The sequence below is a fragment of the Abramis brama genome (assembly GCF_963993115.1).
Source record: "Abramis brama genome assembly, chromosome: 3".
Lineage (NCBI taxonomy): Eukaryota > Metazoa > Chordata > Actinopteri > Cypriniformes > Leuciscidae > Abramis > Abramis brama.
The window spans coordinates 54,865,467-54,891,590 of NC_139965.1; the positions used below are offsets into that span (position 1 = coordinate 54,865,467).

Below are 26,124 nucleotides of genomic sequence, written 5' to 3' on the forward strand. Positions count from 1 at the left end.
TCATATGTGACAATGCATGCTCTCAATCCACTTAAAAATACACAATACTCATTTGTACTGAGTTGTTCATGCTTGTATTTCTTTATTCAATGACTGAATGTTTCTATGAGAAGGATATCAGAAAGCTAAAATTTGACCTGTTTTTGTCAAGATACAAAAATATGTTTGGATATTTGTTGAATTGTCAAGTGCATCATCTGACACAGAGTGGAGCAAGCAGCTCGCTTTATACTGTTTTGCCCAAGTATAGCTCAGTATTAAGTAGCTTGTGTGATTTACTCTCTACAGCTCCACTTTTTGTATGTGACTGACATAAAACCATGCTTGCACTTCTATTAAAGTAACATGTGTAGAAATCTCTCTGCATATAGTTGTTTTTTTAAATCTTTGTGGAGTTTTTTGGAGGGAAAAAGTTTGCTGCATAGCCTTAGGGAGAGTCGCTTTCAGCCCAATAGTCTGTAACAAGTTGCTGTCTAGTTATATAATGTCTTGGGAGGCCTGGCTCGACTCCCGAGCTTGTACTTGTCATACAACCAAACTATGTGGCAGCTGACATTGAAGACTGAACCGTGTTCAAAATAGTTCTGCAATTAATCTGCTATTTAGGATATACACTGGAGGAAACATGTAAACTACAGTCAGCGTCGGCCATACCAGTTATTGTCATGGGATGGATGAATGTGAGACGAGGATTCAAATGCAGAGGAAATTTATTAACCGGCAGACAAGGTACAAACTCAAAAACTCAGATTGCAAAACGGGAAGGAAACACCAGGAACAAGCAAACGAACCAGCACAGGACTACAAACACAGGGAGGCTAAATAGGGGAACAAACAAAGGAGGGTAACGAGAAGGGCAGGTGGAACAAATTAACCAATAATCAGATAACAAGATGGGAGGGGCTAGACAATAGACAGGAGAGCACATGGCACAAGGAAATAACATGACAGCCATGTGCTCACAACAGACCAAACAACACAAACACATGACAAACCGGGAGTGTCACAGCTCTGTCACAAACCAAGAGAAAACCCAGAACAAGGGTGACAGAACTGTGACACTACCCCCCCTCAAAGGAACGCCACCTGGCGTTCCCAAGGAGGGACACCAAACAAGACAAGAACAAACGTACAAGACCAAAGATCAGACAAAATAAACAGATCAAAACAAATACACAGAAAGGGGAGGGAGGGACGGTACGGACTCCTGGCAGAAAACCAGGGCGGCTCAGACCCCTCGGGCGGCCACGGCACAGGGACAGATACCGGCTCAGGAACTGGAACAGACACCACCGGCTCAGGCACTGGAACTGGCACCACCGGCTCAGGCTCAGGCACTGGAACTGGCACCACCGGCTCAGGCACTGGAACTGGCACCACCGGCTCAGGCTCAGGAACTGGAACTGGCACCAACGGCTCAGGCACTGGAACTGGCATCACCGGCTCGGGCACTGGAACTGGCACCACCGGCTCGGGCACTGGAACTGGCACCACCGGCTCAGGCTCAGGCACTGGAACTGCCACCAACGGCTCAGGCACTGGAACTGGCACCACCGGCTCGGCAGACGTGACGTGAACAGGCTCGGTGGCAACCATCTTGTCCGCAGACACTGGATCCGGCTCGGCAGCGGCCATCTTGTCCGAAGACACAGGCTCAGCGGCGGCCATCCTGTCCGGAGACACAGGCTCAGCAGACGTGACGTGAACAGTTCTGGGAAACTCTAGGATCTTGTATAGTCTTTCAAAGTAATTCAACAGAGTCTCAGCTGCTCTGTCTACCTCAGACTGCACGGGGACCTCCGAGACTGGGACCACCGGACTCGGGATCACCGGAACTGGGACCACCGGACTCGGGACCACCGGAACAGGCATGGAGGAAGTCTTCCTTCTCCTCCGTTTCGGGACCACCAGGACGGGGACCACTGGACTCGGGACCACCGGAACTGGGACCACCGGAACAGTCACGGAGGGGTTCTTCCTTCCTCTCCTCCGTTTCGGGACCAGCGGTGAAGGCTTGCCTTTCTGCTGACCGCCGTCTACCATGGTCCCCTCCTCCTCCAGAGTCCTTTGAGCGCACATGGCGAAATATTCGAACAAGGAAATTGAAGATTCAATCATTGTGGAATTCGAATTCTGATGTCATCAAATCCCTCACCGGCTTCATTCAACACTTTAAAGAAGTCTTCGGTCAAGGGGCCACCAACCTTTCAGTGCATGATCAACTTTACAACCTTCGTCAAGGACAATCCTCCGTGAGTACTTATACCTTACAATTCCGCACCTTAGCGGCATCCAGTGGTTGGAATGAGGCAGCGCTGATCACAGCTTTTCGTCACGGGTTAAATCCTAATATTCGCCAGTTGATGGTGGTTTACGACGACAGCCTGGGAATTGAGAAATTAATTCAGAAAACCATTCGAGTTTCACAAAGACTGTCAGCCTGTGATTCTCCGGTGCCCACTGTATGTCCTCCGCCCACGGTTCCATCAATCGCTCCTCCAGCACCAGAGCCTATGGAGATCGGCTCCTCCCACCTTCCACCTTCCAGCTTCGGAGCATCAGCGTCGAATCCTCCATAATCTCTGTCTCTATTGTGCATCTGATAAACTTCTTCTCAGTACTTGTCCTGTTCGACCTCCTCGCCCAGCAGTAAGCACCATTCAAGTCTCACCCAAAATCGAAGCCTTAAACCGCACCACTGTGTATCTTCTAACCTCCAGTATTTGTGTCTCAGCGCAAGCCCTCATCGACTCCGGTTCAGCGGGGAACTTCATTTCCACCCAGCTTCTCCAAAAATTGAACATCCGCAAACGTCGCAGCACTCAAGACCTCCAGGTACATACTATCCAGGGAAAACCGCTGGGTCGAAGTCGAATTCGTCACTATTCACCCACTCTGACGCTGCGTGTTGGCTGTCTGCATTCAGAAGAAATCTATTTTATGGTGCTGGAGGAGTCCACCGCTGAGCTCATCTTGGGACGTCCCTGGTTGGTCCAACATCAGCCAACACTCCACTGGAAATCTGGCGAAATCCTGCGCTGGGGAGAGACCTGTCATCTGTCCTGTCTATCTTCCATCAAGAAGACCTCTTCCTCATCATCATCGACGTCAAATAAAAGGTCCAAAATTCCTGTCTGTTCAACCTCGGTTGAAAGCCCTGAAGTACATCATCAAGTGGAGATTCCAGTGGAGTACCAGGCGTTCCAGGATGTGTTCAGCAAGAAGCTGGCAACCAAATTACCACCTCATCGGCCATGGGAGTGCGCTATCGACTTGCTACCTGGAGCCACTCTACCAAAAGGCCGTGTTTATCCTCTGTCCATCCCGGAGCAGAAGGCCATGGAGGAGTATGTGGAGGAGGCATTGCAACAACAGTTCATCCGCACATCAACCTCCCCTGCCGCTTCAAGTTTCTTCTTTGTGGGTAAGAAGGACGGAGGCTTGAGGCCGTGCATCGATTACCGCCATCTCAACTCTCAAACCGTCAAATACAGCTATCCCCTTCCTCTGGTCCCAGCTGCCTTGGAACAGGTCCGTGGGGCTCGTATATTTTCCAAACTGGACCTTCGGATCGCTTACAACTTGATCCGTATAAGGAATGGAGAGGAGTGGAAGACGGCGTTCGTTACCCCCTCTGGCCACTATGAATATCAGGTTATGCCCTTCGGGCTGTCTAACGCTCCAGCGGTCTTCCAGGGGTACATGAACGAAGTGTTCTGAGAGTACCTCAAACATTTTGTGATTGTCTACATTGACGATATTCTCATCTACTCATTTTCACTTGCGGAGCACCATCGTCATGTCATCCAAGTACTAGAGAAACTGAGAGAACACCAGCTGTACCTGAAACTGGAGAAGTGTGAGTTCCATAACACCTCTGTTCAATTTCTGGGTTACATCATTGACCAGCACGGTATCCAGATGGACCAGAGGAAGGTGGAGACAATTCAAGACTGGCCATTACCCACATCTATCAAAGAACTCCAAAGATTCCTCGGTTTTGCCAATTTCTACAGAAGATTCATCAAGAACTACAGTCTCATCAGTGCTCCTCTCACCTCTTCATTAAAAGGCCAGCCCAAGTCTATGTCCTTGACTCCCAATGCCCTCCAGGCTTTCCATCGCCTCAAAGAAGCCTTCACGACTGCTCCAATCCTCGTTCATCCCAACCCAGATCTTCCATTTGTCGTTGAGGTGGATGCCTCTTCCTCCGGGGTTGGAGCAGTGCTGTCACAGTGGCAGGGTGAGCCTCCCAGATTCCATCCATGTGCCTTTTCCAAGAAGCTGACCCCGGCAGAGCGAAACTATGACACTGGCAACCGGGAACTGTTGGCCATAAAACTTGCACTGGAAGAGTGGAGGCATTGGCTGGAGGGAGCAAATCATCAGTTCGAAGTAATTACAGATCTTCGTCGCTTGGAATATCTACGGGAGGCAAAAAGATTGAATCCTCGCCAGGCCCGCTGGGCACTCTTCTTCACTCGATTCGACTTCGTTGTTACTTACCAACCAGGAAGTAAGAATTGCAAGGCAGACGCACTTTCTCGACTCCATCATTCATCTTCTGAGGATCTCAGTTCTGAACCCATCCTCCCTCCAGCCGTGATCCTCAGTCCTATTCTTTGGGACATCGACCAGCAGATTTCTCAGGAAAACACTCGCCAACCTGCTCCGCTGGGAGGTCCAGAAGGGCGTACGTTCATGCCTCAACATCTCCGCACTCCCCTTCTGGACTCAGCTCACACTGTTCCGGGCTCTGGACATCCAGGTAGCAAGCGTACCCTCTCGCTTCTCAGTCAACGGTACTGGTGGCCGTCCATCTCCGAAGATGTTTCCAGGTTCGTCCGCGGCTGCTCAGTCTGTGGCATCACCAACACTCCCAGAAAGCTCCCTGAGGGTAAACTCGTCCCACTACCTCTACCCAGACGTCCTTGGTCTCACATCGGAGTAGATTTCATGACCGACCTTCCTAGATCTGAGGGATTTACCTGTGTTCTCGTCGTGGTGGATAGATTTTCCAAGGGTTGCAAACTGATACCCTTACCTGGTCTTCCCACGGCATTAGAAACGGCAGAAGCACTATTTCATCATGTATTCAGAAATTTCGGCATTCCCGAAGACATTGTCTCGGACAGGGGACCCCAATTTATCTCCCGGGTGTGGCACGCCGCCTTCAAGCTTCTCGGGGTCACTGTCAGTTTATCTTCAGGATACCATCCACAGACCAACGGCCAGACTGAGCGGAAGATTCAGGAGATTGGATGTTACCTGCGGACCTATTGCCACCAGTACCAAGACAGCTGGAGCCGATACCTCCCCTGGGAAGAATACGCCCAGAATTCCCTCACACAGAGTACCACCGGGCTCACCCCCTTTCAGTGCATTCTCGGATACCAACCACCACTCTTCCCTTGGTCGGGTGAGCCCTCGGAGGTTCCAGCTGTCGACTTCTGGTTCCATCAGAGCGAGGGGGTATGGGACTCAGCTCATGTGCATCTACAACAGGCAGTGCGGAGGCACAAGGATCAAGCGGACTGTCGGCGAGCCAATTCCCCTCAATATCAACCTGGTCAGAAGGTGTGGTTATCGACGCGGGACATTCGCCTCCGCCTGCCTTGCCGTAAGCTGAGTCCTCGATTCATTGGACCATTCACCATCCAGAGGCAGTTGAACGAAGTAACCTACAGGCTTAACCTTCCACCTCAGTACCGGATCTCTCCTTCTTTCCATGTCTCTCTCCTCAAACCCTTCATTGACCCGGTCTCTCCTGTTCCCACAGATTCCACCTCGGATGACGTACCTCCTCCTCCCGTTCCTGTGGAAGAAGAGCCCATCTATAGAGTCCGATCCATCATGGACTCCCGGCCGCGAGGTCCCCGTCTGGAGTACCTGGTGGACTGGGAGGATTACGGACCAGAAGAGCGGTCCTGGGTACTTTGTGATATCCTAGATCCCGCTCTACTCTCCCAGTTCCATATCGACCATCCTGACCGTCCAGCTCCCAGGGGTCGTGGTCGACGTCGCCGCCGGCAGCATCCCTCTTCTTCCCAGACGTCAAGAGCCGCCTCGGGACGGGGGGGTACTGTCAGGATTACATCACCATCTCCTCCTACTTGTTCCCTCTCTCCGCCTACTCAGTCATTCACCCGTACATTATCACCGGATTACTAATCACCGTCACCTGGATCCCATCATCACCCACCTATATCTACCTGCATTCACCATTCAGCCATGGTCTGATCTCGTCTATTCATGACACACAGACTCTCTACATCACTTACCTGCATACTTACCGTTGGTTCCGATCTTCATCAGCCTGTCTTCAGTCCGTCTTCAGAGTATCGTCATCATCTGCATCTGCAAGAGAGAGAGAGAGACTTGGTTATCATTCAGTTAAGCTTCATACGATTATCTACTTCCTGTTTACTCACCTTTCACGCTGTGTCTGATCCATTCTGCTATTAAAATATCAAACTTACCATCTTGTCTGCTTCGTTTGTGCAAACCTGACAGTTTCTTAGTGCACTTTGTAATGTCAACTTACAAGTTTTACTTTAAAGTGCATTTTGCATCATGTTTTAATAATCTTTCGTTGTGCTTTAAAGTACACTCATTTTTATGTGTTGATTAACATATGCTTGATTATAATATAAACTGTAGTGTGCTATTCAATATTACATGTGAAGTTAATAAGTTTTAATTGTACTAAATTGAAAGCTTCATCATTATGTGAAATAAAAATATTACATACAAGTTTCAATAGAAAATATAATAAAGTGCATTTTAGTTTACCATAAATGTTTATAAATTCGGCAGTACACATTATAAAGACATTAGAAGTATTTATGAAATAAGAATTTATGAAATAACATATAAAGTTGTTAAATGCTAACTGTATTTAATATAAATTGTAATGCATTTTTATTTAATTGCAATTATAATGCACTTAAGTGCCTGAAAACATTATTATTTCCATAATAAGTACTCTTTTGAAAGTATACTTAAGTTTAAGATTTTTTCACAAGGGTATTTACTGTATAACATTATATGAACTGTAACTACATATATATATACATATACATATATACATATATATATATATATATATATATAACAAATCTAATTTTACTAACAAAATATGGAGTATTAAATGGTTACGCTTTATTTTAAGATGTAGTTACAGTACATTGTACTTACTCAAATAAATACTGAGTAATATTAATTAACTACATGTACTTACCATAGAGTTACTGTTTTGGTTTAGTTACTTGTAATTATGCATAATTTACTGTTATTACTAAGTACATGCAGTAATGTATACGTCACCTTAAAATAAATGATACCTATTAAATTCTATAAAATGTGTTGTTATGAATCTGCTACGGGTGTTTTTAATCTTTGCTCCAAATCATAGAAACTAGGCCATTGACCATGTTAACCAAAACTTGGAACTGAAACTCAAGAATGTCCCGCTAATGAATGAACTGTACAAACACAGTGAAGTCATAACCTGAGCAGACACCTGCTGTGTCCATTACACTCAAAAGTGTTAACGTATGTCTGTTTGTGTGTGATCAGCTCTATTAATAACCGCGTGCTAGTTCAAACGGACAGACTAACAGCTGGCCCTCCCTCTGACACCCCTCTCCCCTGTAGTCCGCTCCACCAGAGTCCCTCAGTCCTGGTCAGAGTGGGAACAAGCACAGGTTGCAGTGATCCAGACTGACCCCACTTACCTCTGTTAAAGGATACTGACACAACCTGGCACATCGCAGGTAAGGAGCCCCTGCCTCAGGTGCTTATGCAGCAGGGATGTGTGGGTTGTGTGTACAGTGTGTTAAAAAGTTCTGGCAACTTTTCTGACTGCCATCATCAACATATAATGATATATTATATGTCTCAAAGCAGTACGGTAAGGTCGCAGTCGTCACTGGCCCTTATAGACTGCATATGGGGCTGAACTGCATTAGCCTGAACTGATTATTCTGGTCATTTATGATATGTGCATGCTGTTGGTTTTACATTGATGTAGTTTGTGTATTTAGCAAATAAAACATTGAGAGAATGAACTAAAATGCCTTAGACTAAATACTAAGGTCAAGGTGCAGTATACTCTACCTAGTGGGGGGGGGGGGGGGGGGGGGGGGGGGGGGATATTGCATGGTCCCTTGTGAAAAAGAAGTACACTTTCTGTTTATTTTTTTTTTTATATGTACATAGGCCTATATTTGCAATTGCAATTAAAATGTATTAACTTTAAACGTAATAATAAACAAAAACTACAGTTCAAATTATAATCAAGTACATTACATGTGCTTTAGTACGTTAGTCAACCAATCAAAATAAGTGTACTTTTAAAGATAGTTAAAACATAATGACTTAAAATGCACTTAGTGTACTCTCTTTAAGTGACCTTTTATGTCATAATTATATTATCTGCAAGTACATTTTTTTAAATATAATTTTAAGATTAAAAGTACACTTGTGCACATACAATATACACATCATTTCAAAATATTGCATTTTCTTTTTTACATATGTTTTAGGCATGAACCATAGTACCATTCTTTAGTATGGTACATGGTATGTACATGGCAACAATTCAAATTTTCGTTTAAGTTTTTAATCTAATTTTATATCAGCTTTTTGTTTCAATTATTCAAATAAATTATTTTTTAATAGTTTTAGTCAACGTTAACAACACAAATTCAGCCATGTTAGAGAAGCTTTCCATCAGACATTACAGTAACATGGTTAGCGAATAGCATGTAACAGCACAATAATGGATGTGGACACAAACTACCACCTTTCCCCTGGTAATCCCGCATGGTGTGACATCACAACCTTTGGGTGCAATGTTCTGTCGAGTTGGGTCTATATCAGGCATATCGATTCACAGTCCCCTGCAGAACTACACAGGGAGCAATGCCTTCGCTCAGACGTCATGTTTAGTTGCTCTGGGTTATTTAAAGGGATGTGCTAGTGTCAGCCGTTCAGCAGGTGTAATAAATGTCACCCACTGGACTATGAATGTCATTATGTGTTTGTTTGTTTGTTTGTTGTGGTTGAAAATGTTTGAGATTGCAAGGGGCAAAATGTTGTAGATTCACATTCCCTAACTTTGTTTTCCACAGACAGCATGTCTCAGCATACTCTGATGTCAACACAGGAGAGGAAAATGCAGGCGGCTGCTATTTGTAGAGAGATCCATGCCACTGATGGTACTACCATTGATTTATTACTAACCTCTGTGTGTGTGTGGTATAGTATAGTGTGTGTATATATATATATATATATATATACATACATACATACATACATACACACACACACACACACACACACACACACACACACACACACGTATATATACATGCTAAAATGTATTTAGAAAATCTATTGTGCTTATTAAAGCTGCACTTATTTGAACACATTTTAAATGTAAATTATTCCTGTGATGCAACACTAATATATCTTTGTGGAAACTGTGATACTTTTATTCATGGTTCTTTGGTAAATAGAAAGTTCAAAAGAACAGCATTTATTTAAAATAAAAATATTTTATAACATACTAAAAGTAATTACTTGCACTTTTAATTGTTGCATCCTCACTGAATAAAATAATTTAGGACTTGATTTTCTTTTTTTTAAAGGCTTTCAAGTTACAGTAATATAAACCTAGTAATATAAACATACTGTAAACCCAAACAAGCTAATGCAAAACTGAAAGTTTTGTGTGATGGGTGGGTTTAGGGGTAGGGTTAGAGTTAGGGGATAGAATATACAGTTTGTACAGTATAAAAACAATTATGTCTATACAATGTCCCCATTTAGATAGCTAAGTAAACGTTGTGTGTGTGTGTGTGTGTGTGTGTGTGTGTGTGTGTGTGTGTGTGTGTGTGTGTGTGTGTGTGTGTGTGTGTGTGTGTGTGTGTGTGTGTGTGTGTGTGTGTGTGTGTGTGTGTTCACTACTCGCTGCTTCTAATGTGTTTGCACTAACTTGGATGGGTTAAGTGCTGAGGACATATTCTGAGAATGGATTCCCATACTCAGCCTTCACATCATGTCACTATGTTACATTAAAATACTTGTTAAGATTTGTGTAATCACATTTGTATAGTGATTAGATTAACCACACCCTGGACAGCTAAAAATACTAATCCGTAGAGATGTATAACTACCGAGAGCAACTAATCCTTTTGTAGTTGTCTGTTTGAAACTCTATTTCGGGGAGCGGACAACTGATCGGCCAGTGGCTGACGGCAAGATGATGCTTGACAGCTGTAAGAACATACCAGTAGGATAAATTTTCATCCTTTGATATGCCTGTAAGAGCCCCCGAGTGACCTGCATTACAGCCTTCAATAACTCAATCTGGGCCTCTGCTAAAGGCAACTGACAACTAAATTGAATTGTTGATCAGTTATCAGGAACACTGCAGCATCACAGTTTAGACAGGGGTGTCAAACTCAGTTCCTGGAGGTCCACGGTCCTACAGAGTTTAGTTCCAACCCTGCTTCAATACGCATACCTGTAGTTTCCAAACATGCCTGAAGGACTTGATTAGCTGGATGAGGTGCATTTGATTAAGGTTGAAGCCAAACTCTGCAGGGCTGTGGCCCTCTAGGAAGTGAGGGTACGTTTTCACAACAACAATGTACTAAAAACGGCCAAAACGCATAAAAAGTTTTCTGTTTTTATTTAAAAATTGTGTCGTGTAAACGGGCCCTGATTTTGACAGCCCTGGTTGAGAATGTATAGCCCTATTAGGACGGGATTAGTTTAACATGGAGAGGTGGGGTAAAGTAATTATTACCAGACCATCTCAGTAATCATTACGGACAATGTCAGTAAAGATTACGGCGACTTTTACCTTCTGTAAAAAGGTCCGGAAAAATTACCTCAGGTAATACTCCCGTGCGAATAGACCCGCTGTAAATATGTACGTAAATATTCAGTCATTTCCTGTTTAAAAGTAGTTTTCTGTGGTTTTTCATGTATGAAGGCGTTTGAAAAAGCCTTCAGTTGCGTTCTGTGGCAAAATTCAAGTTTTTTCCACATACCTTTCATATCAAAAAGAAGGTCGAAAGCACTTTTTAGAGAAACTTCTTTTAGCGTAAGGTAAGTGCCAATTACCAACATAATCCAATCTGAATTTAATTAATACATTGTTCGACCGGACCAAACTGTTTTATGTATATAAATATAGGCTGTGTTTGCACACGTGATATCAGAAAGCAACGTAATACACACATGACGACAGGGAGGTGACGGAGGTGCGTAAATCGAGTTACCCCTCACACATCTGCTAGTTTTACTGAGATTTCTTATCCTGTGCGAATTGGCCATTATTATTACAGACGTCCTGTGGTAAAATTACATTACCATTGTAAAACTAATCCCGTCCGAATAGGGCTTATGGCTGCACAACTGATTACTTCATTTAAAATACATGTGATGGTCAGGTAGGGTAACCCATACTCTGTATTTGTCCTCTGCATTTAACCCATCCAAGTTAGTTCACACACATTAGGAGTAGAGAGTAGTGAACAGACACACTGCAAACGTGGTCACACACACAGTGTGGCAGCCATTTTGCTGTTGCACCCGGGGAGCGATTGGGGGTTTGGTGCCTTGCTCAAGGGCACCTCAGTCATTTCCTGGCGGTATTGAGAATCGATCCCACAACCTTCGGGTTACCAGTCTGACTTTCTAACCATTAGGCCAATACTGCCTATTTTTAAAATGAAATTGTGTTGACGTATATATTGTAAACTTACTTAGTTTTTACACTTTTCCACAGAAGCAGAGATGGATCTAGGAAGGAAAGTTAGCGCACCAAAGGAAATCATGTTGGAGGAACTTTCCTTAGCATCAAACAGGGGCTCCCGTCTCTTTAAGATGCGTCAGAAGCGCTCAGAGAAATACACCTTTGAAAGTATTCAGAATGAAGCCAACACACAGCACAGCGTAAGTGTCATTTGTTACATAGAACACAGAGTCCGTGGTCCAAAAGCACAGAAGGTCTGTGTGTGGTTATATACAATTCAAATAACCACAAATTCTCATTGTAGTGACCATTCCGTTTTTCTTTTCTCAGCTTGATGCCATTTCTCTGGGTCCAAGTGCTGAAATGACAAACATTTTAAGTCATGAAAATTGTCTTGGAGTTGACCAGGCACACAATACACTCAACCCTGAGACTATTGCCCCAGGTTAGTCCACAGCAATTTCTTTTTTTTAGGGGTCCAGGGACCAAAGGTGCAGGAACCGCATTGTACTTATGCTGTTTTTGCCAATTGTTAATTTTCTGCCCTAAAGCAGACATCTTCAACCCTGCTCCTGGGCTGCGTTCCAGTCCACTTTTAGACATGCACTTGCGAACTTCCCTAAGCACTTCCCCTCGGGGGAATCCCTGCCGCCATTTTGAAGTGCGTTCCACTTCGTGAAGTGGACGAGGGAAGTTTATATGGACAGACCCTCGTTCCCTCGATTTTGACCGAGGGAGCGAGTCTACTTCAAATGTACACTTCTGGCACCTATATGTCCCACAATGCAGTACGATTGTGACGTCACCACATATCTCGTCTAATCACCACCACAACAGACAACTCTATGATATATTAATTATACTTTTTTTAATTTAAAACAACCCAAACACACCTATAAACATTTGGATGCTGCATTAAACAAATTCTTAAAGGAAAAAAAATGTAAATAATAAATCAACTCAATAGCTGATTACAAGTGATCAAGGGCTTAGGACGTTCCAATTCAGCCCATTGCAGTTTCCGCCAGTAGCAATGACGTACATCCGAGTGAACGAGACGGAGGGAAGTTAGCGAGTGAAGGGCATGACAATTTTGGACTGGAACGCAGTCCTGGAGACCCACTGTCCAGCAAAGTTTATATCCAACCTGGATAGCCATTTGTAGTGGTGTCCGGAACCATAGTGGACGTTATTGAGTGCACTCTTTCAATCCCACATTGCACTGCATTAACGATTGTACATCCGATGCACGCTCAACAGCTGTCCGAATTCACTCACTCGTTTTCATCCGCTCCTTCAAGTGAACCGTATTAGTGGACTAATAGGGAATAGTGAATGAGTGATGGTTTAGGGGCGATTTCGGATTCAGCTATAGACAACAGGATATTCTGAAGATGCACACCAAATAAAGTCAAAATCTGCCAATAGAGGGTGCTACAAATAAAAACCTGTCATAATTACATAATAATCATCACTAGGAACAGAACACAGAGAAACCAAAACCAAAAGAGCCTACACGTGACAATGAATCTAAACTTTGATTATTAATGTACCGTTTCTGTGATGTATTTAATACACAGTACATGCTGCACACTCCATCATTTACATCTTGAGCATGTAATTCCTGTGTGAACAGTGGCCGTAGTGTCCTAACAGGAAGCTTGTTAAGTGTTTCCTGTATCCTTTAAGCAGTGGCACAGAGACGCAGCTGTCCATGATAACATCTTAAACAGATCCTATCCTTATAACTCCCTGATATAGCCTTAAGGCTTGGCCACCCTTCTTACTGTAGATTGGTGGATGAGCGCACATTTACCGTACGTCCTGCTATTTTAGTGTCTTTGAGGCTTCATTAAGATGGGGAGGGGATGATACGAAGACCAGCAGAAGAATTTTTGATTATAAATAAACAAGATTAATATCAGACAAAGTCTCACTGTGAGAGAGAGAGAGAGAGTAGCCACTGGTTTCACGCTATGCATTTAAAAGTGATATCCGGAGGGGGAAATATATATTTATATTTTATATAGAACAATATTTATCTGACAAAATTATTTGGCAAAAAAGGCAAACTATGGTTACAGGTGTTTTTACTATGCAAAAACTAAATTCGTAGAAAAACAAAAAGCTCACATGAAAAAAAAAACATTGACTACAGCATAATGAGTTATTAATATTTCATTGGTTCTCTCTTTTTTTTTTTTTTTGCATGTGTTCATAATCTCTTTGTATGACCAAAAATTATGTCTGCACAATTTGCCATGTTTCATTACGATGTCAAAAATCAAACAATTGTCACCAAGCACAACTACGCAATATGCTTACAAATCTGAAAACTAAACTTTGATTTGACATATTTTGGGCGGTTACCTGTAAATGCATTACAAAGAAAGGAATTAAGTCTCAAATATTTTTCACTAACACCATCTTTTGACATTTTTGAGCGAATTCCTTTTTCCTGTGCTCCACTAGTCAGCAAGCATAAATTGCCTCCTAATGAGAAATGTTTCATAGCTCATCAGCATCTTGATGTGTCGGAGCACTGCCCCATGAAAACAGTGTCTAAAAACGAATCCCCCCTGCTGTATTTTCATTTCTCTGAGGCGCGTTGAACTGCCCAGACCCTCAGCACTGAAATATGCATTTTATTTCCTTGAAGCCAATAAACTCAGGAAGGAGATTGTCCACATGAGGCGGGTGATATGTGACAGAACACCCACATTACATAACTGCTGTTTTGGGCTTGCTGGCCCTGCCAGTGAACAGCGATTTGAGATATACTCTTTTTGAAGGGTCCCCCTCCATCCCTCCACAGCATGTTTTAGAACCTTGTGAAGCCTTTTACTGTAGATTAAATGATGACCAGACAGTAATATATCACTGTAGAAGCTAACAATACCCTTAGCAGGAGCTAACAGTGTGCTAGCTGTCCATACAGAATAACAATAACCTAAAGAGCTAAACCCTGAAGCAATTTTCCCTTTTTAACTTCCCTTGTGAAAAAGAATTGGACTTAATTGTATTGAATGTGCACTTGTAGTGTACTTCAAATCTTAAAACTTAAAAAAAAAACTGTACTTGCATATAATATAATATTAATAAAATAAAAGGAGTATTAGGTGTACCCATAGGAAATATTTATTGATCAGTGGTTGGTTTTCCTAAGCCATTGTGATTCTTATCTCTCAGTTTAGTATCAACAGTGTCTCAGATGTTTCTTCTAAAATTCCTTAGGAGAAATAAAAGTAGACACAACTGAGACATGAGAAAGTTCTGAGAGAAGGGGTCCAAAATGAGAATGAACAGTGAGAAACATGGGCGATCTCTTTATTGTCTTGATTTAATCTCTTTCAAGACTCTAATGTTTTATTGCTCAGAGTGTAAACATGTATATTCTGTCATGTTCTGTTTTGGTTCCGTTTTCACTGTGTTTCCTGTGTTTTTCCTGAGTTCCAAGTTATTGTTAGTTTGGTTGTTAATTAGTTCCGGCACCTGTTCTATGTTGATTACTCTCCCTGTGTATGTAACCCTCATCCTTCCCTTGCGCTTTGTAACAAATCTTTCCCTCGCGGGTCAAAAAAACTCGAAGCCCTAAAATTACACTTATTTTTTTGTCCATAAAGCTTTATTTCATTTTGAAAATATTTTATCTATTTTTGAATGCATTTTTTTTTTTTACTTTAAATTACTAGTACACAATTTCATGCATAACCCTTTTAATTCAGTTCAAAATATCTTACATTTGGTGTCTTTGCCGACCTCTTGTGGAAATAAAATTATATAACATGATATTTCATGACTCTTGCCACTAGATGGCCTTATAGCTCTATGGAGCAAATGAGCTGTTCCGCTGGGTCCTAAAGTCAGTCCTTTCAGTTTGCATTCAGATACACATGTGGACATTATAAAATCTCTTTTTTGGGGGTAAAGTTTTAGCATTTTTAGTTAGAATTTTGAGCATTTTTAGGTTTTTCTATGTGTACTGAAGCATTCCTCGCATTCCATTCATTTGTAAGGGGGTCAAATTGACCCGCGGAGAAGGATTCGTTACTTTTTTATATTTCAACCACAAAACTCCTCGAATCTAGTCAAGTTTTTTTTTTTTTTTTTGCATTTGTGGTTCAAGTGCGACAAAAGTCCTAGGGTCGTGGACTACTCTGATGAACACTCAATTAAAAAAAATAATAATAATTTAAAAATGAGCTTCGGGTCAAAATGACCCGAGTGAAGGATGAGGGCCCTCAGTTCATCTTTGGTCACATAAATGTTTAGTATAGTAGCTTTTGTTTTTCTCCTGTATGTTCTTCTGAGTTATTAAAGAGTGTTCCCTTGAATCTCCTGTGCCATGAGTGTTATAAAGCCACACCGAACGTGACACAGAGGTTGCTCTTTCTTAGTACGGTATATTACATTTCGTCACTCTAGTCTAGAGCAACATTCGTCACAATCGTGTGCTCATGGGAGTCACTTCAAAGATTTTACATACCCAAAGTTATCAAGACAGTAGAGAAAGGTAGTCAGTGAAGGACAGTGATGTGTCAGAACTCATAAGTATTATAAGTAGCTTCTAGCGCAACAGTGACAGCTCAAACAAGCAAAAATACGAGGGCAGGGCTCGTATCAAAAATGTTTAAAAAACTTAATTTAAATCTCTCTTTTTGTTTTCTTCCATTGCCTGCACATAAATTCGCTGGCTTCCATGGCAGATCACACTATAAATAAACTCGTAATCGCTTACTTAAATGTTCTCTGGGTTTACTTCGGATCTGATCTGAGCAATTCATCGGAATTGAGCACTATGGCTCGCAGTGTGAACGAAGCCTAAGCTTAGTAAACTGAGGGGGTGATTCACTTATATTCACTTATTCTTACCAGTAACAATTCAATTAGAGAGCTCTACATTTCTCTGTTCTCTCTTTTAAATGCTCATTTTTCATTTTCTGATTATGTGCTTTGTCCTGATCTGCCACTTTTTTTTTCACTTGAGCACTTCTTGTTGTTTTTTTCAGATGTCAGTCTTTTAATCCCTAACTGTGTTTTTGGTAACACTTTGCTTAAAGCCTACATGTATAATGCATTGTAAAGGTATTCATAATGTATGTTAATATGCATAATATATTTTCATAAATAATTGTAACCAAAGTTAAAGTGCATTATATTTGCAGATTCCTTGTTACATCTGAAATTGGTTGTTTGTCATGCATTTCAATGCATTATATTTTCTAAAGCTGTGTTCAATGAATAGATAAGTGCTATAATAACTATGGTTACAATTATTCATGAGATCATATATGCATTATAAGGCATAATTAATGCATTAAAAATGTAAAAAAATGCATTAAAAAAACTCATTTTATTATGCATTATACTGTACATAAGGGCTTTAAGTAAAGTGTTTCTGTGTTTTTCTTTACCAGCATTTTTTTGTTATTCAGCATGTCTTGTAAATGTTTATTCCTTGGGGTTAAATAAAGCTTTTGTCCCCCTATGCTTTCAACAGGCTATGGTGGTCCCTTGAAGGATGTTCCCGCAGAGAAGTTCAACTGTACAGCAATGCCCAGATCCTACCAGTCCCCCTGGGAGCAGGCCCTCATCAGTGACCCCTCTCTGGCCGAAACGCTGGTCGCCCGCATGCCTGAACCTGAAACCAGACATGAGATACCTCAATACAAGAGCTTTAACAGGTTTGTGCTATACTCAAAACCTGTAAGAAATCTAAATAACCATACAAAATGTAGTTTCTTAATTAAAATTTTTGGACTAACTGTGTTTCATTCATGCACATAAAATATATATATATATATATATATATATATATATATAAAAAATAATGGAATGCTAAACAAGTGTTATATTACTATTATTTATATACTTTTATAGTAGGCTACTTATTAATGTTTTGAATTAACTTTTATTTTTATTTTTAATTTTAATTTCATTTTCAGTTTTAGTATTTTTTATGTGCTTGTCATTTCTTATTCTTTTTTAATTTATCTAGCCTACATTTCAGTTTTTGTTATTTTTGTACGTTACTTAAACTTATTTTATATCAGTTCGTTGCCAATTAATTATTTATAATTTGCATTAATAAAGTTACGTTTTTAGCTAATATTTGTATTTTATATTATTTCAGCTTTATTTGAGTTATTAAAAAAATTAGTCTTAAAGTCGTCATGAAATCAAAATTGACCCTATTTACTTTGTTAGTGCACATTGCTGTGCAAGTAATACAAAGAAGAAAGAAATTTATTTGTCGTGGTAATTTTTAATAAAAATTTGAAAATTTGCTTCAGCTCTGGAATGACGTTCGTTGACTTCGTTCTCTAATGACGTCAGTTCCTATAGGCGCGTAGTGTTTCTTTACAAAGTGACATCGCTACCTACTGGCCTGTCAGCATAATACAGCGTTTTTAGTCATTTTCGCGGGTGGAAAACGTTTCCGTTTTTACTACATCGTTGTCGTGCAAACGTATCCTTAGTTACCAATAACATTACTACAGAACATGCTCAGCTTATTGCACTGGTCCTTTCTAGTATAATGCCTAATTTTCACAATCAAATCAATTCCCAGTGGATAAAATACTAATGGGCCATTTTTCTCTTGAATATTCTCTCGCATATGTAAATATGTCAAATTACAAAAATAAAATGGTTTACAAATGCTGTGCTATGTTGACTTTTAAGTATATATGTTGGAAACCTGCCTGAACATGTTTAATGAGCGGAAAGATGCCATCCAGCAGTCTCTGAATTAGAGCCAGTCAGCAAGATAATCTGATGAAGTGGGTAAAATGATCTAAAATGTTGCAGGGTTTGTACAGTATATGCTACACTTTTTGCTGTAAGATAGTTTCTGTTGTGTTGTCTTACAAAACCATAAAGCTTTCATTAACTGTCACTCCTCTATAAAGGGTGGCTATTCCATTTGGAGGCTTCGGCAAGGCACCCAAAGTCCCTGTTAAACCTCTTGATGTGGAACCCGGCCACGCCATTCCAAGTCCCATGGCCAGAGCACCTGCCGGGGTCCAACGGCCCACCTTCAACAGAACCGCCTCAGGCTGGGTTGCTGACAGTGCTCCTCTGATACTTCCCAGCATCTCCCTTGAGCCCATATCATCTATGTCTTCCACATTTATCCCAGAGTCAGATGACCTCTGAGCATTATCCTTGTTTTTTGTGAACTTCATTATCACTGGCACACTACCCGTAAAAAGTTTGGAAAAATGATTAATCTTTATAAATGTTTTTGAAAGAAGTCTCTTATGCCCACCAAGGTGCCCACCAACAAAACAGTAATAGTTTTTTCTATTTTTATATATTGTAAAATGTAATTTATTCCTGTGATGCAAAGCTGAATTTTCAGCATCATTACTCCAGTGTTCAATGTCACATGATCCTTCAGAAATCATTCTAACATGCTGATTTTCTGCTCAAGAAACATTTCTTATTGTTATTAATCCCGAAAACAGTTGTTTTCTTTCTTCTTTTTTTTTTTTTTGTGGAAAGCATGATATACTACCATTCCAAAGTTTGTGGCAAGTAATTAAGACTATAAAAAGATGAAGAAATTAAAGGGGTCCTATTATGCCCTTTTGTTTTTGGGGTGTACTAGAATATGTTTTCATGCTTGATTTGCTTGCATTATTTTTCACATATTTTGCATTATTACAGCCCCTCTCTCCCTAGTCTGGTTGAACGCGTCATTTACGATGAAGCCCCTCCTTTCAAAACATGACACGTGCTGTGATTGGTTAGCTGGCCCAGTGTGTTGTGATTGGCACCGCTTAGCGCATGTTCTGGAAATGTCCCGCCCCTTCATAACCGCGTGTTCTTCTCTAGTGTAAAAAATATAAGGATGGTGTCAATTTCAAACCATTTCAAACCATTTCAAGCCTAATTCAGACCCTGACAATGTTAACAAATGAACGAAAATTCTGCTTTGCATCACAGGAATTAATTACATTTTATATTTATACATAATATATTATAATAGAAAACAGTTATTTTTAATTGTAATAATACTTGGATCAAATAAATGCAGCCTTGGTGATCAGAAGAGAATTCTTTCAAAAACCTTAAAAAATCTTAATTATTCCAAACTATATGGTGGAAGTGTAAAACACCTGGAATGTATGTAAACAAAAAGTAAATGTAGCATACTGAAAACGTAAGACACTGAAGTAAGGCTATTATATGGCATGCAGTGACTGATTTCTGATGGATTATTGGAAATATCTCCTAATGTTGATCTATACCATTTCACTAAGCTAATGTAAAGACTAGAAGGGCTTGCCAATCTGCCCATATAGACCTGTAAATATGTATTTATCAACATTTGTTTAAATTATTGAATAAATAAAGCATTCAATGAACTTGTGTTTCCTTTTAAACAATTTTCAAAAGTAGCTTTTTGGCATTAACACAGCATGCACTAGTAGTAAATTAGAATCCAGTAGTGCATGACTACTGTACGGACTGCACTGCTTGTGTCGTTTTTTTTCACTACCAAGGTTAGAGTCTCCAGGGCTGACAAATTGAATCTGTTTTCCTGACGCAGCCGAGATGAGCGATGAGTCTCTTGCCTTTTGTAAGGCTGCTGTCTCTTGCATTCGATCAGACAGCCGCTGATGGGCACAGCACATGTCCATCACAGCTCAACTTCAGCCCGTTTACACTCAGCTGGGTCCGTGCTTTGCATAAAAGAGATGCAATGGCATAAAAGGGAAAACGAGGTGAATAAGAAGCAGCTTTGACATTTTTCATCACATACAATGCTCTCGAGGACCTTCTGCAGTCAAATATTTTTGAATAATTGATCGTAGAAACCGATTTGTGCGGTGCTAGGGAGGGAAGTGGTTTATTATGTACATTATGCATAACAGATGATCTACTTAGCTGTTTAAAACCTGAAAATTATAGTTATGTTTGTTTCACAAAGGTTTTTGATGTCAGTGTGGTACAGAATTTCTATTTGGTGAGAAAGCATCTGCTAAGAACATGTACACTTTTGAAAAAAAGGTTCAGTGTGGTTCTATATAGAACCCTAGGGTTCTTGACTTAATTTTTAAAGTATACTATGTAACTTTTTTGTTCAAAATTAACTAAATTTAAATAATGAGTTAATACATCATTAATCCTTCTTCCAATGTTTTTGTCTTACCCTGATTCACTATGGTAGGCCTATTATAAATGTTAATATTTTAGAACTAGTGGGATGGGTTTTGCGGGAAATTGTGTACATGTGTCACTCGCCTGTGCCTAGGCTACGTAAATTGAAAATATGTAAAATCTCAAACCTCCGGGGAATCTCCTATTTAAAACAAACGCTGAATCTGCTGGGAAAGAGAGAACGTGACAGAGCTTGTAATAAAACAAGAATCAACATTGGCTTGGCTTTTCGGAGATGGTGAGAACTGAGGGATGTGAAATGTTGTAAAAGTGATTCAGAGATGATTTATTAGGCATTTTATCGAACAGATTAATTTCCATATGTAGCTATAGCTCTGTAACAGAGTTCATATATCTACTGTGAAGGGTTCATTTCATTATGGTTATTGTAGCGATGTGCTGAAATTTATTTTCAAGGAAGTGCCGTGTTTATTAATGGGTAAATCTACAGTAACGTCTTCCGTTAGTAAGCTTGAGATCTAAACTGGTTATATCTCTTAAGCCTAGTAGTGAATGTTTTATGAGCAGTATGATAACCATATAGTCACGCAGAGCCGAAGCACAACCAAAACAATGTTCTTCCGCAAAATGCATGCAGTTTTGTTGTTTAACTGCTAGAGGGCCACCGTGGTGTACCTTTAAAGAACCATTTCTGCCAAAAAAGTTTCTATACAAAGAGAAATGTGTTAAATTATTGCATAATACTTTTATGTTTAACGGGTTATTTAAAAATGTTCTAATGATGAAGTATGTTTACGAGCTGTTTGATTAAAATTAAAAATGAATTTAAAAAACATGAATTAATTTAAACTATATTCATAAAATTATCTCATGATGGGAACCCCTATAATATTCTACAGTATATATGAAGCGTCTGACAGAAATATTTAGAACCTTTTCTTCTAAGAGTGTAGAAGAATCAGTGACCAATATTACAGGATGTAGTATTACAAATGAAAGTAAAGTTGTTGTCTTTCTTTTAGAAAGCCAGGACAATGGGATGCACAGGACTATGCCTTGTCATATCTGCTTAATACTTAAGACACTGGGCAGTTGAAATCCTTGACCGCAGCATAACATTGAGTAAAGTCCTTATAGCTAACTGAGTGTGTCGGCAAACAGAAGCTGCTGGAGAAAAGCCAACCAATTAGCCTCAGCCTGAGTCAGAACAAAACATGCTGATGTTCAGTTGCTTGCCTTTGTGTCTTTGTTGTGTAGATTGCAGATTCAGATGATCTAACTTGATAATAAATGATACACTGTGAGTCTACTGTATGGTCAACACACATGCTTACCTCTACACAGTCTACATAAATGCTAAAGCAGTGCTGTGGGTTAAAGATGTGCATGGTGGCCAACCTGATCTCATGGTATAACGTAATTATTTTTTACGAGGTGGCACTTTTGTATAAATTTGTACAATGTGAAAGTACAAAAACAAACTTTTTTTTAAGCTGCAGACCGTAACTTTTTTGGGTTAAAAATTATCCAAAATAATTTTTTGAGCAAGTACATAACCAGCCAGAGTTCAAAACTATCTGCTTGCTTTAGCTCGATTCAAAATGGTAAGCTTTTACTATAATTTACATTAAATTTCTTACTGTAAATTACTGTGAAAGTAATGCAATTAGTAGCCAGTAATTTACTGTAAAATCACAGCAGAATTTTTTACAGTGTAGTCACGCAATGCTGATGTTGTTAACATTAACAATTTAAGAACAAGGTATAATTTGCACGGTTTGACGTGATATGATAAGCGATTGTTAGATTTAATCAGCGCGATTTACTGCAATGCTTTTTTTCCCTTAGTTGGACAGAACAAAAGTAGATGTTAGTTACTTGTTCTGAATACATTTTCCGGTGAAAATTCTTATGTTGGTCATACTTCCAAAAAAGTAGAATCTGCGATTGCGAATGACAGTATCCACACCGGCGCGGCGACTGACAGCCTCACATTCTCCTCAAAACATTGGATTCTTCAGCGCCGTGCTGTGCCGAGGCACAACCCACGTAAAGTTGATAACTCCGCGAATGACTGCAATTGCAGATTTCAAACAGAGATGGCGACAAAGAGGAAAACCTACGGACTGCAGCTTTAATTATGAATTATGACAATTTAATTGTCACCCAACAAACCACCCAAGGACCAACAAAAAAATAAATAAAGGCAATTTAGGACCATTAGGATTTTTTTCCAGAACTCATTTCCATAATGATTCCAATAATAAAAATTGTGTTAAAAAATATAAATTTAAATCTTATTGTCAATACCGTAATGTTAAAAATGAGCTCATTCACATTTCCGTAATGCTAGTAAAATGGCATTCTCATTACTGTAATGAAATACTAGTGCAGGACTTTTTGTAGTAATAATTTTCATAATTGTCATAAAAATAATGGCACCATTCAAGAAAGCAGGTCATAAAAATAAGCACTTTTTAAGTAAAATATATATTTTGGGAATTTTAATAATATATAATATTAAGGTGGGGTTTTTTTTTTTAGAGTGGGCACAGTTTTTTAGAAACATGCTGTGATCAAATTATGCAGCAGACTTGCCAAAATAATTGCTAAGATAGAAAATACCCAATATCCCATTCGCAGTGGACATGGCTGTATTCCTAAACACTGTCTGTTTGATTGCTGTTGGAAAGACTCGAGTCGTCCCCCTCTGACAGGCTTCTTTGAATTCCTACTAACCCTCAAGGAACTGTAACCCCGAGTTTCTTTTGAAATTGTTTATCAAGGGTTTGGCGGAACTCTCTTTTATCTTTTTTAACATATTAAACCTGTGAAAATAAATATATTTTAAATGCACCTGTTTGCACCATGGGTTTTTTTTTTTTTTTGGCTGGCAAGCTATAAATCACTGAACTCAGTATGGTGTAAAGAACAGTTGGGCGTTTCCAGTTCCAGTTGTTCTTTGATCAACATCTAGCCAGAGCAGCGAGAGCCACCTCCCTAATGTCAGATCTAAAACTACACAAGTGGACTACTTCCTCTTAACTTACTAACTTTGGGCACAGCTATTCAGTCTTCAAGTCTTCAAACAGCAAATGCAGTAAAAGTACACAGTAAAAAGTGATCAGCTGACTTAACTTAAAATAGTGAGGAAACCCATTGCCTTAAAATTATTAAAGTGCCCCTATCATGGATTTTTGAAAATGGCCTTTCATGTAGTGTGTAACATAGCTCTAAAAGAATGAAAACATCCTGCAAAGTTTTAAATCTGAAAGTGCACCGTATATAAAGTTATTGGGCCCTATTTTAACGATCTGAAACGCAAGTGTCAAAGCGCAAAGCGCAAGTAACTTTGTGGGCGGGTCTTGGCGCTGTTGCTATTTTCCCAGCGGGATAAATGACTCTTGCGCCAGGCGCAAATCTAAAATGGGTTGGTCTGAAGTAGCTTCATTATTCATAGGTGTGGTTTGGGCGTAACGTGAAATAAACCAATCAGAGCGTCATCTCACATTCCCTTTAAGAGCAGGCGCGCTTTGTTCTAAAGCGGATTCCTATTATAACGGCGGATTTGCCAGACGCGCGCCAGGAGCGGTTCACATCCAAGGAGAGCAACGCTCTCGTCAGGGACGTTGGGGATGGAGAAACACACCCAAATTAACTTCGGTTAAAAAGGCGTATGATAATTTGGGTAAATGTGTAAGCTAGATGTATGCTTTTATAATAAATTGTCTATCTATCTATCTATCTATCTATCTATCTATCTATCTATCTATCATAATAATGTATGATTTGCAAAAATGAAAACTGCTGCTTCTGTGAAGATGAGAGAATCAAAGTGTATGCGCGTTGTGCACTCGCTACATTGATTATGGCCAAGCATGCGCCCTTAAAATAGTATATGAATAACATGCGCAACGCGCCACTGACTTTAAACTATTTTTTCCTGGTTAGTGGCGCAATTGTTTTCTAAACCTGCAAAATAGCATGAAGGAACGTTTGCGCCGGAACACGCCTCCTTTTTTGCGCTGAACCGCCCAGGGAGCGCAAGTTCATTCCCTAGTTTAGCGACGTGCTTCTGTGGAGGGAAAAGCGCGCTTTGCGCGGGTGCAAAATAGGAATGATACATGCGTCAGTGTACAAAGTCAATTGCGCTGGGTGCAAGATAGGGCCCATTGTCTTTCAAAAGTAAGAGTCAACTCTGAGTCAATGAAATTAATCTTTTTTCAAACGAGTCATAAGCTGTTTCGTTGTGACGTCTAGATGAAACATTAGCATATTTATGGAAGGCGAATCGGGCCAATAGTCTTTAAACGAAACGCGTGAGATTTGACCGCGTCAACACGCACTGTTTGTCCGCGTTAACGCTTAGCACATTCTGGTCGTGTTAAGGCATCAATTGCCGTCGCGTTACTTTAGTATGTGTAAAGACGTACGTAACACTACACACGTAACATAACTTTATTCACTTTCACATAGGCTAATAATGTTTCTGTAATTTGGTGTTCAACCCAAAACCTTTTATTATCATATTTTTTGTCAGAGCTGTTGTGTAAACAAATAAAATAAATTTGTTTTATTTTAACGAGAAGCAGTGGGTCCGAAATTTTAGGATTAGCAAGCCGACCTTTGATATGTTGTGTCAACGTTTGTCCACATTCCTCTCCTCCGGCGACACAATGTTTCGTCTGGCCATCCGTCCCTTTGCAGAAGCGCATCAGGGTTTTACTCGTCATTAAACCGTGGAGACGTTGCCTAATGCCTCAGAAAATCCGATCTACCTGTTTACATGACAGTCGCATTGGCACATATCTGATTTATTTCCACACGTAAATGAGGCCTGAAACCGATCTCGAAATATCTGAATGCATGCGTTTTTTTCTTGTTTACACTGTCATAGAACATATCTGATCTGTGTCACATATGAGCAAAAAATCGGAATTGGGTCACATTTCACTGACAGTGTAAACAAGGCCAAAGTAGATTGGCCTCTCTAGCAAGATTCCTATTCACCAGTCCCGACGTGACCGACTGAAGAGGAACTAGGTATTCTACAAAAATGTGCACAGTATACAGATGTATACTGCAGATATACAAGTATCAAAAGATGAAGGACAGCAATAAACCATTCTTATATTTGCTACCAGATATTTATTTATTTTTATTGCTTAATTTTGTCTAATCTTCTCTGTGCCACTCTTCTCTGAGGAATAAATATCCTGTTTAGT

General features: G+C 40.2%; 1 protein-coding gene across 2 annotated transcripts; it reads left to right on the top strand.

Moving 5' to 3' along the window:
- The first annotated feature begins 7,612 nt into the window (after positions 1-7,612).
- On the top strand, positions 7,613-20,140 carry myoz2a (myozenin 2a). Of its 2 annotated transcripts, XM_084107467.1 has the most exons (6): positions 7,613-7,775; positions 9,135-9,221; positions 11,804-11,970; positions 12,101-12,215; positions 17,271-17,454; positions 18,682-20,140. In XM_084107467.1, the coding sequence occupies exons 2-6, from the start codon at positions 9,140-9,142 to the stop codon at positions 18,926-18,928; spliced, it is 795 nt and encodes a 264-aa protein (XP_083963593.1). In that variant the 5' UTR covers positions 7,613-7,775; positions 9,135-9,139; the 3' UTR covers positions 18,929-20,140. The 2 variants fall into 2 exon arrangements, with proteins under 2 accessions (XP_083963593.1, XP_083963594.1); XM_084107468.1 differs by lacking the exon at positions 9,135-9,221 and having other exon boundaries at positions 7,641-7,775; positions 18,682-20,134.
- Positions 20,141-26,124: the final 5,984 nt, after the last annotated feature.

Coding starts and splice junctions, on each gene's coding strand:
- myoz2a (XM_084107467.1), top strand. CDS start 9,140: ATGTCTCAGCATACTCTGATGTCAACACAGGAGAGGAAAATGCAGGCG. Junction 11,971..12,100: donor AAGCCAACACACAGCACAGC/GTAAGTGTCATT, acceptor TTCTTTTCTCAG/CTTGATGCCATTTCTCTGGG. Junction 12,216..17,270: donor CCCTGAGACTATTGCCCCAG/GTTAGTCCACAG, acceptor TGCTTTCAACAG/GCTATGGTGGTCCCTTGAAG.